This window comes from Balaenoptera physalus (genome assembly GCF_965194825.1).
Source record: "Balaenoptera physalus genome assembly, chromosome: 2".
Lineage (NCBI taxonomy): Eukaryota > Metazoa > Chordata > Mammalia > Artiodactyla > Balaenopteridae > Balaenoptera > Balaenoptera physalus.
The window spans coordinates 148,828,510-148,844,338 of NC_138883.1; the positions used below are offsets into that span (position 1 = coordinate 148,828,510).

The 15,829-nt window shown below is 40.4% G+C and overlaps 2 protein-coding genes and 1 long non-coding RNA gene across 16 annotated transcripts in view; 1 reads left to right on the top strand and 2 right to left on the bottom strand.

Moving 5' to 3' along the window:
* The window catches only part of LOC309654623, a 457,474-nt gene that overhangs the window by 438,651 nt on the left and 2,994 nt on the right, over nucleotides 1–15,829 (top strand). The gene's annotated exons all lie outside the window — the stretch shown is intronic.
* Nucleotides 1–15,829, bottom strand: part of ENTREP2 (endosomal transmembrane epsin interactor 2) — a 398,164-nt gene that overhangs the window by 109,008 nt on the left and 273,327 nt on the right. For all 14 annotated transcript variants that reach the window (XM_082448764.1, XM_082448766.1, XM_082448765.1 and 11 more), the window contains one exon: nucleotides 6,706–6,816. In XM_082448764.1, the coding sequence (XP_082304890.1) occupies nucleotides 6,706–6,816 (111 nt within the window). The remainder of the gene's footprint in view (nucleotides 1–6,705; nucleotides 6,817–15,829) is intronic.
* NSMCE3 (NSE3 homolog, SMC5-SMC6 complex component) lies at nucleotides 8,408–10,890 on the bottom strand. The gene has a single exon (XM_082448874.1). It carries the CDS (start codon nucleotides 10,756–10,758, stop codon nucleotides 9,919–9,921), a length of 840 nt encoding a protein of 279 aa, XP_082305000.1. The 5' UTR covers nucleotides 10,759–10,890; the 3' UTR covers nucleotides 8,408–9,918.

Sequence of the window (15,829 nt, forward strand, 5' to 3'; positions counted from 1 at the left end):
TGAGGAAGGAAGAGTGGCAGCAAGAAGTCAACTCCATATTGAGTAGTTAGGGTCTCCTTGGCCACTGTCACAATATTCTCCAGTAAATTCATACATACAGGATATTCATATACTTATATATCCGAATGGTAACCATCAAGGCTTGGACGTTACTGCTGTCATATAATATAAAATTCCACATTCTTTCAGGTTTGAAACAACTTCAAAATTGAAGTGTGGTTTCCCTAGCCTATTCATCTCCAAAATAAAGTACAACCACAAGAAAGCCCTTTGTAGCCGGCTTGATTAAGAAAGCAGATATGGATCAATTGCAAGTTTTCCATGGGTATTTTTGGTTAGAATGTAGCTCTTTAATTCCCATGTGTGAGATATTCTATCCTGACTCCAAGAGACACATTAATCTCTGAGCAGAAACTGGGAATAATTCAGTTCAACCCATATTATTTAATGCTTGCTGTGTCTAAGTCACATTAGGTATTTTAACGTGGAAAAAGTTTGTTTCTATGATAATTGTCACTCAGAGACATACATTATTTAACTTGAGGAAAGTAACAGAATATGTCTACCAAAATGTGTATTATATGGGATTCAGGTATCTAAATTTTCAGAAGGTAAAAATGATGATCAGAGAGGAAATTCCAGATTATTCAAAAATAATTTTAAAAGTTACATTATTTACTTTTAGAGGGCACACAGGGATTAGCTTTCATGACCTATTTCTATTTCCCTAATTGTATGCCTATTACGGTTTTCATATTTAATTTTTTTGTCATTTTCTACATTTGTTTCAAATGAATTTCTTCATAGAACTTAAAAACCGCATAAAATTTAGTTTTATACTATGTGAAATTAGGCATAAGCCAAGTTCATTTTCACTGAGAAGAAGATATGTAATAGGGAAGAACAAACCTGACTCCTTATTAGATCTATTCCTTTAGCTCTAACCCTTGTGCTCTGTTGCCTGTACTTAGTCATGCTGGCTCTGCACCTTTTGTAAAAGAATGTTGCCTATAGCCTGAAATATACAGGAGAGCCTATTCTCAGGACTCTGACCTTTAAGAGTCCATTCATATAGGGATAAAAAGTTGCAGAACAGAGAATAACATTTGTCTTGTTGGAGGTTTACAGGAACACTGTGACCTGACCTACATGGACAGCTGCAAGAACAAAGGATTCCTGCACCAAGAAGTCTGCAACCTCGCCCTTCCCTCACCTTGCCTTTAAAAATGCTTTGCTGAAAGCAAAGTTCGGGGATTTGGGGGGTACAAGCTACCCGGCTCTTTGCTTGGCCCTGCAATAAACCTTTCTCTGCTCCAAACTCTGATGTTTCAGTTTGTTTGGCCTCACTGTGTGTCGGGCACATGAACATGTGTTCAAGTAACAGATATACATTCAAGAAGTTTTTATACAAAATTTTTTTAACTATAGAGATTTCATTCCAGTTATGTTCCACGTAGCTTAATCCTGAGACTCTATCAATATAATTACCATTCCAATAGATCAAAGTAAAAATATATGTAAACTTAACAGATCTCAAAAAACCTCTTTGATATTTAACCTCCATTTTATTTTTTAAGACTATCAGTAAAATATGAATCTTATCACCTTAACTTTATCACTTTAACATGACAAAATAGCTATCTGAAACCATCTCTCAGCATCATGCCTGACAGTGAATCGTTAGGGGCTTCTAGTTAAACTCAGGAACAGAAAGTGGATGATGAAATACCATTAATATCTAACGTTATTTTGATAGTTTTAGTCAAAGCAACTAGACAGGACAACAAGATATACAAATACTGTAAAGCAGGAGACAATTTAATCATTTCTTTTGACAAACTACAGGATCAAAGATTGAATCTGTACATTTAGTGGCATGTACAGTTAAATGTAAATAAGAAAAAAATTCCTGGGAGTCTTATATACTATTTGTAGCCTCTTACAATGTAAAATAATAATTTAAAAAATGCACTCACCAGAGCAAGAAGATATTTAAAATACATAGCACTAAACTTAAAAAGAAATATGGAAACAATGTACATGCCTTAATTAAGAATACCCATGGGCTTCCCTGGTGGCGCAGTGGTTGAGAATCTGCCTGCCAATGCAGGGGACACGGGTTTGAGCCCTGGTCTGGGAAGATCCCACATGCCGCGGAGCAACTGGGCCCGTGAGCCACAACTACTGAGCCTGCGCGTCTGGAGCCTGTGCTCCGCAACAAGAGAGGCCGCGACAGTGAGAGGCCCGCGACCGCGATGAAGAGTGGCCCCCGCTCGCCACAACCAAAGAAAGCCCCCACACAGAAACGAAGACCCAACACAGCCAAAAATAAATAAATAAAAAAAAAAAAAAAAAAAAGAATACCTTATTGCTAAACATCACCTGAGTCCTCAGCAAGTCATAACCTTTTTGCTGGTGGAGGGTTTGAAATATTGTGAGAATTACCAAAATGTGACAAAGAAACACAAAGTGAGCAAATCCTGTTGGAAAAGTGGTGCTGATAATAAAGTATTATGAAAAAGACTGCGAAAAAAAAAAAAGAAATATGGAAGGTCCATGTGTACATTTTCAAAAAATAAGTTTTATGATATTTATAGCAAAATAAATGTCAGATCTATGAAATATATAGATATGAAACCCTAAAATACTGGGGAAAACTGGGAAAATTATTTATAGAGTGGGAAAATCTTTTCTAGGCAAAACATATAAGCCAGAAGCATAAGAGTAAAACTGTAAAGATGGACAAAATCAATTTGAGTATACAAAATTTCAGCACAGAAAGAATACTATTAAAAAAGTCAAAAAATGAATAACAAACTATGAAAAATATATATCTGCAACACATACAACGATGGTCAATCTCCTTAATATAGGAAATGCATTTATAAATCAGTTATGAAAAATAACCTAACAGAAAAATAGGCAACAAACATAAATCGGCAATTAGCAGTTAAAGAAATATAAATAACTTATAAACAAATGTAAAAGATGATCAGTTTCACTTTTAATTACAGAAATGTAAATTACATAATAACAGCTTCCATTTTCATCAGATTGACAAAGACAAAGTAATTCTGATGACACACAAAAGTTTGTGTGGGTTTGGGCAAACGGGCACAGTCATACACTACTGGCAAAACTCTGGTGCCCCATCTTTAAAGGGAAATTTACGAACAACATCCTAAATGTAAAGTGCACACTTATGCTTTCACTGAAAGGACGCTCTTAGTAATTTCTTCTCGAGATCTATTTGCACGTTCCTCTCTTGTTTGCCCCAATACCCTCCTCACTTGGACCAGCTGCCACAGCAGGAGCAAAAGCCACTCAGTATTTGTTGAGTTATGAATGTGCACAAAGGGTAATCTTCTCTGCCATGTTTATTTTAGCAAAAGACTAGAAACATCCCTAACTGATCCTTCATTAAGTGGTGGTTAAACAAATTATCATCCATCTATCCATCCATCCATCCATCCGTCTGTCTATCCATCCATCCATCCATCCGTTCATCCATCCATCTGCCCAGGGCTCTCTATTTAACAGCTGGAAAGGGCTCCAAGGGGTGATGTACAAATGTCACCAAGCTACAGGGTTGGCTGACAAAAGGGATGTGAATAACGGTAGGTAGAAGAGACATGTGTGTAAGAATGGTAACACAACACTAATATGCACAGAAAATATCTGGCTACCAAAAACTTTCTGAAGGGGATGCTAGGAGTGTGGAATTGAAAAGAGACCTCATAATGGTAATAATTTATATGTAATAAATTATTATATATAATAAAAATTAGTTAAGGAAAAAGACACACAGATATGGAAATGTACTAGATACACTAAAGAAAAACAAAAACTGCACTGAAGGATTTATAAAAATAATTTGGATAAAATCAAAGCATGCACAATGTGCCCGAAAGGGAAAACATGATGTTGTGAGCGTGTCCATTCTCCACCAAATTAATCTATAATTTTAATATGATTCCAATTCAAATTTCAAATTGATTCCTTTGAGTCTTGAAAAAAAATTTCAAAACTCATCTGGAAGACTAAACTTTTAAAAACGGGCAAGAACTTTTTTAAGAAGTAGATTAAAGTCTGGGATGGGGGTGGGGTAGGGCTTGCCCTACCAGTTATAAAAATATAGAGTTAAGGTAATAAAAGTGGTGCTGTTCTGTGTATAGCACAGGGGATATAGCCAATATTTTATAATAACTGCAAATGGAGTATAATCTGTAAAAACATTGAATCATTATGTTGTATAGCTGAAACTAATATAATATTGTAAATCAACTATACTTCAATTTCTTAAAACGTAGTATTGTTCTGGAATATGAATAAACAGACATGGGAATGGGACAGAATGAAAAGTCCAGAGATAGGCAAACAGTCACATCTGTATGTGTGTGTGCATACCTATGATAATGCTGTCAGAGTAGATACCAGCTCTCTTTTTGACTATCCAGCATACACTCCTGCCTTCCTTCCCTCAACCCTTCCTAACAGTACCTTAGTTTGGGGGATTATCTCTTGGATTCCACTGGAGGGACAGCTAAGCAGATTTTTTCTTACCCTGGCCAATCAAAATGCTCCCTCCCTGGACTCTGACTCTAGGGCCAACGGACAAAGAGGTTAAGAACCACGGGAATTGTTCACTCCTGCAGAACTGCATCCTGAGGAGTTCAGGGTTCCCGCTGCAGACCCCCACTCTGAGTCAAGCTTTTGCAGCCACAGAAGCTCTTTTGGAACCAGCCAGTTTCCAGGCTTAATCTCTAACCCCTTGGATATTCAATAGGTCCCACCATCTCTCTAATAAATGGCCTTTGGCTTTGTCAGTTTTTGTAACTTGCTACCAAAGGACTCAATGTTCGGGTGGCATTTCATATCATCAGGGAAATATTAGGTTACTCAGGAAATAGTTTTAGGAAAGCTAGCTACCCATTTTAGAGGAAAAGGTTAAATTCAGCAAATAAATTCCAGGATATTAAAGAGTTAATTATAAAAAAAATAAAAGCACACCAGGGGAAATTATTGGGGTAACGTGATCTTAGGAAGGAAAAGGTCTTTTTATTCGTACCAAGGTAAGACCACAAAGGAAAACTTGAACAGCTTTGAATACACAAAAATTAAAAATTTTTCTATGTGAAAAAATAAAATTAAAGGGCAAATAACAATCCAGAAATATATCTGACCATATAAGCTGCAGGACTCAAAACCAGAATATATGAAGAGCTCTTGCAAATAAATAACTGTTAAATCTAAAAATGGGTAAAGGTCCCAGTCAAATCACAGAAGAAAAAGAAATATAAATGGTACATATATAAAATATGTTATATGTAAATATAAAATTGCATATAATTATATATAATTAAATCTTTCCCATCCTTTCATGCAGCATACAGTATAGGGAAACAGGGTCTGAGATTAATACCAGGAGAAGTCAACCTTTCAAGACTGGGCACTTGCCTTTCTTTTGGATCTGGACCTCTGGGCACTGTCACTTCTTGTCACCCCAGTCACTGTCTTAGAAAATTGGAATCAGAGAAAAAAATGGCTAATCCTGTGTAGGTTGCCAGATTTTTACCATATTCACCACATTTAGTACTTAGGAAAAGAGAGGCTACCAAGTTACGAACAGAAGTTAGCAAGTCGCCCTTTCTGATGGTGATGGGGCTCCAGGTTGTGTCAGTTCTTGGTAGTCCTGGGGAAATACTGCACTACAGCGAGGATACTCTGTGTACATCATATTGGGATGAAATATGATCAGTGTGAGCTCGCCCACACTGAAGAGAAAATAACAAGACTAAGCTCTCAGTTTTGGGGACTCAGTAGGTGCTTCAGCACTCAGCCTGCACCTTACACTAGACTTGCTGGCCTTGGTAGATGAGGAATGTAAAGGACAGCAGCTCCCCTTTGAACCCGATGGCATGGCCACTAGAAATGTAGGCACTGCCCTGCTACAGAAAAGCTTCGGGTAGTTCAGCATAGCCCCTGACCTCTCAGAAATCATGGCCACAGGTTGGCAAGTACATGGGCAGCTATGAGGGGCATGGCTCTAAAGGGTAGCCTTGTGCCTTCTCTAAGTTAAAGAAAAAAACGCCAGCACCCCCATACCCAGCAGCCAGGGTCACATCAGGGGTCACACTGCACCTGTACTGAATGTCATGGGACGCACTCTGATTTCTGCACCAGCCACACGCACGTGTTACCGAAGCAGGAGCCAAGTTATGATAAGGAATGATGATTACATTCAACAAACCAAAATGACCCCCTACCATGTCCATAGCACACCATCTACGGTTTTCCTAGATTGAAAAGATAGTTCTCTTTTTTAACTGAAAAATGAGAACTAAATTGTTTGGATGCACTCATTATCAAGCTTATATGTATCTCAGCACTTAAAATTGACTTATAAAATTGATTTTTAAAAATTCAGTGGAGACAAAAATCAATGCTACAAATATTAAAATAAAATCGTTACTAAAGACATTTATTTTAAAATAGCATTATACTAATATACTATTAGTAACTGACTTATGAGTAGAACCAGTTTTAATTTGGGAGAATTTTTAAAAATGAATCAACATTAATTCCTTAAACAACACTAAAACATCAGAATAAATCCAAGGAAACAATAAAATTATTTTTGAAATCACTTTCATTCAAAATCAAAGCCTATGCCCTTTATCAAAAGGTCTGCATTTCATTACTCACCAACTGACAGCCTTCTAGGGAGTTGACTAGCTGAGCGTTCTGACAGGAGAGAATTGAACCAGCCAAATTCAGCATTACACATACTGCAGAGAGCAGCATGAAAAAGGTTATCTGGAAACAAACCAAACAAGAAATTGATTATTCACTTGGAGAGACTCGAAGGAAAAATTATTTGGCTTTCAAAAAGCTTTCAGGGCTTCCCTGGTGGCGCAGTGGTTGAGAATCTGCCTGCCAATGCAGGGGACACGGGTTCGAGCCCTGGTCTGGGAAGATCCCACATGCCGCGGAGCAACTGGGCCCGTGAGCCACAATTACTGAGCCTGCGCGTCTGGAGCCTGTGTTCCGCAACAAGAGAGGCCCGCGCACCGTGATGAAGAGTGGCCCCCGCTTGCCTCAACTAGAGAAAGCCCTAGCACAGAAACGAAGACCCAACATAGTAATCAATCAATCAATAAATCTTTAAAAAAATAAATAAATAAATAAAAAGCCTGTGCCTTTAAAAAAAAACCATATTAAGATGGTTTTAAAAAAACAAAAAAGCTTTCAGATGATCCAGTAATTACATGAATAACATTTCTATGTTTTCAAGGAAAGTATTATTAAAATTTCAAATTCATATTACCTTAAATCAAATAAAAAAGGTAAAGTCTCTGAAAAGCCATAGCCAGCAGCCATGATTTTACTTGAAATATATTGTAAAATATTTTAGAAGCTAAACTTGAAAATACTATGCATTCTACAGTCTCAAAATAGTGTTATATAGTCTCAGAAATAACAAGTAATAAATTACTAAAAAAAATCAAGTAAAAGAAGTTTATTTATTAGAATGCCTTTAAGTTTATTTCTTTTTTGTTATGGAAAATTTCATACATATGCAAAACCAGAGAAAACAGTGTAACAACGCCCCACATACCCATCTCCCAGCCTGTAAATGTACTCCATATTTATTGAAAAAAATCTGCATGTAAGTGGACCATGCAGTTCAAACCCGTGTTGTTCAAGGGTCAACTGTATATATTATTCATATATTAAACATTATATTGTATTAACTAGACAATGGCACAGTAGCCACAAACTCTTGACACCTCTGGGAAGGGTGAAAAGAAACAAGGGCTTGATCTGGTCTGTAATGTTTTCTACTTTAAAATTTGAAACAAAATGGTAATCCACTGATGGTAAATTGTTAACATCTCTACAAGAAAAGTGTGGGGAAAACATGTGCCTCAGATATAACTGACACTGCACAGTGCATAATGATATTTTCCGCCCCGTACAGATGAAAATCCCAGCATTAGAACACCCCAGAGGGGAAAGCGGTCATTGAGTAAGCAGAATGCTTAGCCAGAAGGTAATTCATCCACTGAAATAAATGCAAACCAAGAAGAAATGCTTTTAAGGACCAACTATATTCACTGATAAAATAAATGCAAATTCCAGTTCAACAGAATAAAGTAAAACCGTCATCTAACCCATTGCTCCACACCACCACATACCCACCAGATTCTTCTAGATGACTCTAGTCCAGGGTTGATCAATCCACATTTTTCTTTTTTTAAGTATTTACCTCATTTCATGGTTAATTTGCAGTACCTTCCCCCCAAACAATCATACTTATTCACCGGCTGAATAAATCTGTTGAACCTCTGTATATAAACCGCATTTTGCCAGAGGCTATGGAGAGATACAATGAAAGGCCACTATACCAGCTTTTCTTCAGGCTCATTTAATCCATACAACAAACTATGATATAGTTATTGTTTTTCCCATTTTACACATAAAGAAATTGAGATTGAGAGAGCTTAAAACCTATGCCAAATCACCATGTTGCCACAGCATGAGTCCTAATTTGAATTCAGTCTGTCAGACAACCTCGAAACCCCATACGCTATTCACTACACTACAGAGACCTCTCCAAGCTGGGGCAGATCTTACTTTCTGCTCTTACTGTTTACGTGGGCTCTACTCACCATATACCATGAGTTACGTTTTTCCATAAAACCATACAACAGAGTCAGACTAGAAGAATACTGTCATATTTTTGAACCAGTAATTCCAATTCGAGGAATGATTTAGAACAAGATAATGAAAGAAAACCTTAAAAAATTTTAACTGCTCCAGACCAAGAATAAACAAATTTTAAGGAACAAAGTAACAACTAAAATCCCCCACAGCCCCGGACTGTGCCAAGATCTCTAGGTGTACTTCCCTATCTAATTATCACACTACCACACACAATAACATGCATCATCAACACATTTTACAGGTGAGGAAAGGTCTGTATACAACCTAACCTGCTTAAATTCCTACAGCCAGTTATGCAGAGGGAGGCTCTGAACTCACGTAGTCTGATTCTCAAGTAGGTATGGTTAATCATTAACACTTTTCTGTGACCCACAGAAAGAAATGTATTTTACATCATGATCCAATATGCACACACACATAAAAATAGAGCAACTTCCACAAAACACTATTTACCTGAATGATACGTGGTAAACATTATTTTTCCTTTTTTGTTAAGATTCTGTTTTTCAGTCATGAAATCGTCTCATGACTTATGGTTAAAATAAGTGCACAATGCTTACCTGCTTCAAAAACACAGTGTTTATTATAACTATAGTAGCAAACAAAACAAAACAAAACAAAAAACAGAAAAAAAAGGAACTAAATGGTCAGCCACACAAAAAATTATCTGGAAAAAATACAATGCATACATTGCTTAGAATGACTCATAACACTTATACACATGGAAAATATATTTTTAAAATAGCTGTGCTAAGATAAATAGAGATATAGGCAGTTACATTTTAGTTTTCAATTTATAGACTTTTATTTTTCCTTACAGAGTTGGGTAGTCCAGAGGCCAGACAAGAGCCACTTTGCTTTATTTCCTTGGCATGAAAGCAACTTATTGACGTGTTCTTTCTTTTAAATGTCTATTTCCATAACATGGTACAAAACTTTCCAATTCGCTTTATAAAGCTAGCAAGATTTTTATACCAATAAAAAGAAATACAGACAGTAAGACAAACCAAAAGAAATCATCCCTTAATATTTTTATAAATGAAAATTCGGAACCAAAGTGACTTATAATATCACAAGAAGAAAAGATTGCAAACACATCCTGAAACTACTACACACATTTAAGGGTTACAGCAAGATGCTTCCTCCCACCCCCAGCCCTTCCCCGGGGTCTCTCCGAGTCTGTCTCAGGTTTCAAGAGGAAGGGGCTGGGGTTGGGGCCGCAACCCCGGTCTGGGGTCTGGCCCTGGCCTCCTCCTCCGCCAAAGCCTCACAGTACTGCGCCGGCCAGTCCTTGGGATCCTGATTGTGGACTTTGGCCACGAACTTGAGCACCTTCATCTTGCTGGTCTCCAGGTTGGTGCGCGGGCCCCACTGGAGCTCGTAGTCCACGGGGTCCGTGTGCGGGATGCGCCGGTACTCCAAGTACCGCTGCCGCACGAAGTCCTCGGTGATGAGCTTCTTCGGGTCCCCGAAGATGAGGTGCTTCTTGGTGGGGTGCACCCCGAGGCGCCGCAGGAAGTCCCAGACCTCGGTCTCTTTGATGCTGTTGCCTTTCATGAAGATGAGCCCCAGCACGATCATGAGCAGCCCGGTGGTGGGCGTGCCCTGGTCGCCGCGCATCTCCGCGTCCTCCTCCACCGGCTCCAGTGTGTTGACCAGGATGTAGGTGTTGCTCCGGGGCTCCAGCTCCACCAGCCGGTACCCGAACACGTACTCCAGGCGCTCGGCCGCCCGCCGCAGCAGCTCGGGGAGCACGTCCTTGTAGTCCCCGACCACGTGCCGCAGGATGTCGGTGCGACGAATCGGGATCTTCCTCTGGTCCTTGATCAGCAGGAACTGCACCAGCTCCGCCACCTTCAGCTCCAGCTGCTTCTGCGACCGCGGCCCCGGCGCTGAGAGAGCCTCGGCCCGCCGGCCGCCCTGCGACGCGGCGCCGCCCGGCCCGCGGGACGTGCTCGGGGCCTCCTCGCCGCCGCCGCCCCGCTCGGCCTGGGCACCGGCGCGGCCCCGGCTCTTCGGCTTTAACGACATGTCGCGGCGGCGGGACCCGCGCGAAACGGACACCCCGTAACTAGCGGCTGCGGGGATTGAGGGTCTGCACGCAGCTCCTCCTGGCGGCCCTGGGCGGGGCCGGAGGGGGCGCGGTTGCGTCACAGAGGCTGCGCGCTGCGTCAGGGGGCTGCGCGCTACGTCATCGAGGCCGCGCCGTGTCTGGGGTCGGTCTGGCTCGGCCGGCGGTCGCGCGGTGGCGGCGTCTCCGCGCAACCCTGCTGGTGCCAGCCGTGTGTTTTATTAGAATTAAGTGGCGTCCTTACCAAACCCTGAAGATAGAAATCAGGAAGCAAAGGTCCTGAGCGAGTGTGCGGCTCACCTTAGACCGCACAGCTCAGGCCAGATCCGTAGAAAGTGAGTATCGAGAGCTCTGAAATCGGGACTGTTTGTAGGTGGAGGAGACTCCCAGGAAGAATGTGGGAGAAAAATAAGGCGAAGAGCGTGGAAGGGAAGTAAAAGCATTTCTTTCCGCACAAAACTAGGCATAAAAAGGATAAAAGACCCTGAGGACTATTTTGCCGTCGCCAGTCCCCCCCTAACCATTTCCCACCAGTTACTTTCTCTAAAGCCCCTCAGTCTGTTCAGAAAGAATGGTAAAGGCAGCCTTGCCTCGCAAGCAGGGCTTTCCCCATCTTTTCACCATTTTAGCATTGATACTCTGTGCATAATAAACTCCAGCCTGACAGCTGCGTCAAAGCCATCCCAGAAAGCACATTTTAGTTAGGTCTGGTGAGTTTATCTTTTGGAAAGCACATGCTCATGGAAATTGCCTGGGCCCACACCACAATTTTAGCAGAAATGGCTAAGAGAACGCTACCAACAGAGAAACGTGCTTTCTCAAGAGATTACCGTTTAATTTTGGACATTCCTGATCAAGAATTGCAATCATGTGAATCTCTTAAATGTCTTAATATATCAGCCTTAGGACTCAATGAGAAAGAAATGAGAAAGAAAAGAGAACCCAAAGGTATCATCCTTCATAATCTGTGACGTGCACTTTATATAAATATATATGTATTTTAAAATTGTGCAAGTCTTAATAGCCAATGTGAGTCATTCCATTAACTCATACCATTTGCAGTCTGCTGCCATTACTTCCAGAGCTCAGCAAATGTGTTCCTTTTCTATTAACTGACTTGCAAAGAAGAAACTGAATTTCCCTCTTTTTTTAAAAAATTTATTTTATTTACTTATTTTTGGCTACATTGGGTCTTCGATACGGTGCGCGGGCATTCTCTAGTTGCGGTGAGAGGAGGCCACTCTTCGTTGTGGTGCGTGGGCTTCTCACTGTGGTGGCTTCTCGTTGCAGAGCATGGGCTCTAGGTGCGTGGGCTTCAGTAGTTGTGGCACGTGGGCTCAGTAGTTGTGGCTCGTGGGCTCTAGAGCGCAGGCTCAGTAGTTGTGGTGCACGGGCTTAGTTGCTCCACAGCATGTGGGATCTTCCCGAACCAGGGCTCAAACCCGTGTCCCCTGCATTGGCAGGAGGATTCTTAACCATTGCTCCACCAGGTTGTCTTTTTAAAGCTACCAGAAAGTGGGTAAACTCTTTAAAGAACCAAATCAAATTGAGTTTCTCTTTAATGCAAATATATTCAAAGGAAAGCAATTCAAAACACATTATTTGAATACTAACATCAAAACACAACCTTATTAAAATTTCATTAAATGTCAGTAGCATAAAATTTTTGTTGTAATTCACTATGAAAATGCAATCTGATAGTGGCGCTGGAAAAGAACTAGTAAATGTAAAATGATATTCCGTGTTGTGATGCAAGAATGCTAAAATCTGGTAAACTATTAGTAATAACTTTCTGTTCCACACAAGATCTAACAATATATCCTCAAGCATCAATCTTAATGGCAGAAGCCTGCTAAGGAAAACAAATATATCATCAAGGCACTCATTTCTTTTTTTCCACGAAGAGAAAATCCATCTGCTTCAGTTTCCTTGCAAATTAAAATTTAAACTCAAGTTCAAAGAAACCTCCGACAATTGAGAATTCAGCAAAGGTCCCTTCAGAAGGATCAGTTGTACCCTGAATTAAAAAAAAAATCAGCAACCAAGAGATAACAGAGAAATGGGAAATAAGATGTAAGCCATTGCCAACAGCTGGGCTGTTTTTTTTAGTGTTTTTTCTTGTTACCAAGTTAGTTCCACAGGTCTTGTGATCCCTGTGACTGTGCGAAAATCAGCAGTGTCCATCACCAGCATTTTTACCCAGATAGCATCTTTACCCATTTTCTTTCACTCAAAATGGGTGAAAGAAAAATACCAGTTTTAAGTCTTAAAACACCTCTCTACACTGTGTCCAAAAGAAGGCAGGTGGGAAAATACAGATGTAAAATGATAGGATTAGAATGAAGTTTTAGGCATTGCATGGAGAAGTCACCCAGGCCCACATTCCACCTCAGATTGACACAGGAAGCCATGGTGTTTGCAGAAAAATTGTTATGATGATGATGGTAGTAAGAACAACACTAACACTAATAACAAATATAAACAGCAGCAGCTAATGATTACCACAGAGGTATCCGGGGGTCAGACCTTCTTCTAAGTGGTCTAGGTGTTACTCATTTAATCCCCACAACAACCCTATGGGGCCTGTGCATTTATGATCTCTCTCTTCTCACAAATGAGGAAACCGAGGCACATAGAAGAACATTAACTGTTGTGGGTCCTGTGGCAAGTAGGTGGTAGCTCTGGATCTGAACAGAGGCAGTCAGTCTGCCTCCAGAGACTGCTTTTAACCATATGCTGAGCAGAGAGAGGACAAACGTATGGTGTCCTTGAAAAAGTGAGAGTTTGGGAGTCAGATGGACCTAGGCTAGAAACCTGGATGAACTTGGGAAAGCACCGACACTCCTCTCTGTTTCCATGTCAACAAAATGAGATTACCAATCACGGCTTCCAGGGACTAAGAAAGAGAGGTTTGCCAAATACCTCGCACAGGGCCTGGATAGGGTAGTTGGTAAAGATTTGCTTCTTTCCAGGGGGTTCATGTTAAGACAGTGCTCCCTCCACATCTTTGGGGATTGGTCCCAGGACCCCCACAGATACAAAAATCCTCAGATGCTCAAGGCCCTTATATAAAATGGCGTGGTATTTCCATATAACCCATGCACATCTGCACATCCTCCCCATGTACTTTAAATCACCTCTAGATTAATACCTAATACAATATAAATGCTATGTAAATAGTTGTAAATACAACGTAACTGCTATATAAATAGTTGCTAGCACTCGGCAAATTTAAGTTTTGCTTTTTTGGCACTTTCTGGATTTTTCTCTTATCTAATATTTTCGATGTGCGGTTGGTTAAATCTGCGGATGTGGAACTTGTATATATAGAGGGCCAACTGTATTTGAGGACTATCAAAGCTGTACATAGAAAGATGAAACAGTGAAACACGTGTACACAGAAACCAGAAAAAAGTCTGGAAAAATTTATCAAGGTGCTATTAAAGTTACTTTCTTTTAAAAGTGAAATTCAGTGTTGATTTTCTTGCTTGGGAGATAAATGAACAATATATTTTCAGTGAATTTTAACTTCACAGGGACACCATGCCTTAGCAGTTATACACATTCAAGTTTTCAGTAAATTCACTGTGAATATATTTGTGACTTTTCAGCCAGTAGAAGAATAAAGACAAGTGGTTAAAGAAAAACATTTGCAAACACTTTATGTTAATGACCTTAATACTTTTATTAAGTATTAGAGCCCCCTGGCCCGCAAATTTTTTTCCTTGTGGCAAAAACTAAGCTAGCTAAGATTTCAAATGAACGGAACAGAGAAATGCCTATACCAACTGCTCTTCAGATGCCTCTAATTAATTGCTTTATTTCATCTCCTTGTTAGCAAACGCCTGCTAAAAATCTCTAATCATCTCTATTATCTACTGCATTCTCCTGTTCATTCACTGGAAGTTCTTGCAGAACCAGAGGAAGGTTTTAAATTTTCTGACGGCAACCTAGTGCAAAAAGCAGGTCAGGACTTTTTGGGAAGAAAAGGAATGATAAAAGCATGCAGCCACCATATATGAGCAGTTTCTCTGTCTTTTCCAGTAGAAGGAAGTGGATTGAGTGCAACATGTGAGCAAAGGAGTTGGCGGGGGCAGGTACTATTTCACTGCGTAGATGGCAGGAAAAGCAATCCGGATATTTTCATGGTTGCAATAAAACCCCTTGTGTTCACTCATTGTAACTAAGATCCATCCTGGTGAAATCACATGATAGGACTACCTAATAACACTTTGTCCCTCGTGAAGGAATACTTTAAGTGGCAACAGAGCTTTCTGCAGGTGGTGGAAGTGGGTGGAGAGGAGGGCTTGATGAGACAGCTTTTTCCAAGCATTGTAACCAGTTGGCCCAGAAGCCTCTTCGTAGACTCTTTTCAAGAAATAGACACCTTCCAGTTACCCAGGGTCTTTTACTTATGAAAATCATGAAGGCTTGTTAAGTTAAAAAACTATAAACCCATAAGGTCTTGTTAGTGGCCAATAAGTGGCTTTTTATTTGCTTGTGGTTGCCCCCTGTTCTGTATCCTTTCCCTTTAGGAACTGCCTCTTCCCATCTCTAGGAGACCTGGGTAAGGCTCTTCCCCCCTTTCGTGGGTGCACGTGATTCAGGCCAGCCACAGGGACAGGTTCAGAATCCTCTCGGGTTCATATAGGTTCTCTTTCCTCCCAGCTAACAAGCTTAGGGGTGATGTAAGCCTACCCAGCTTTGCCTTTGCTAGGGAGTAACCTGTCTTATGTGGAAGCCAACTCAAGGGGGACCTAAGAGATGGAGAAGCAGTGCTCACGCTGCCATCTGAATCCCTGGATCCTGAGTTCAGGGTCAAACTCCCGGGGATACCTAGTTACTGGAGCAAGTAAAATCCCATCCTTTATGCTTTATGTGCTTTGAGTAGGTTACCCTCACTTGAAACAGCAAATTCCAAACCCATTATGCAAGGGAAAAAGAGGGTACTAAGGAATAAGACTTGTTTCATAGGAACTGAACTAGACAAGGTTATTATTACCTATGTTAACCAAGAATTCCAAGAATGGA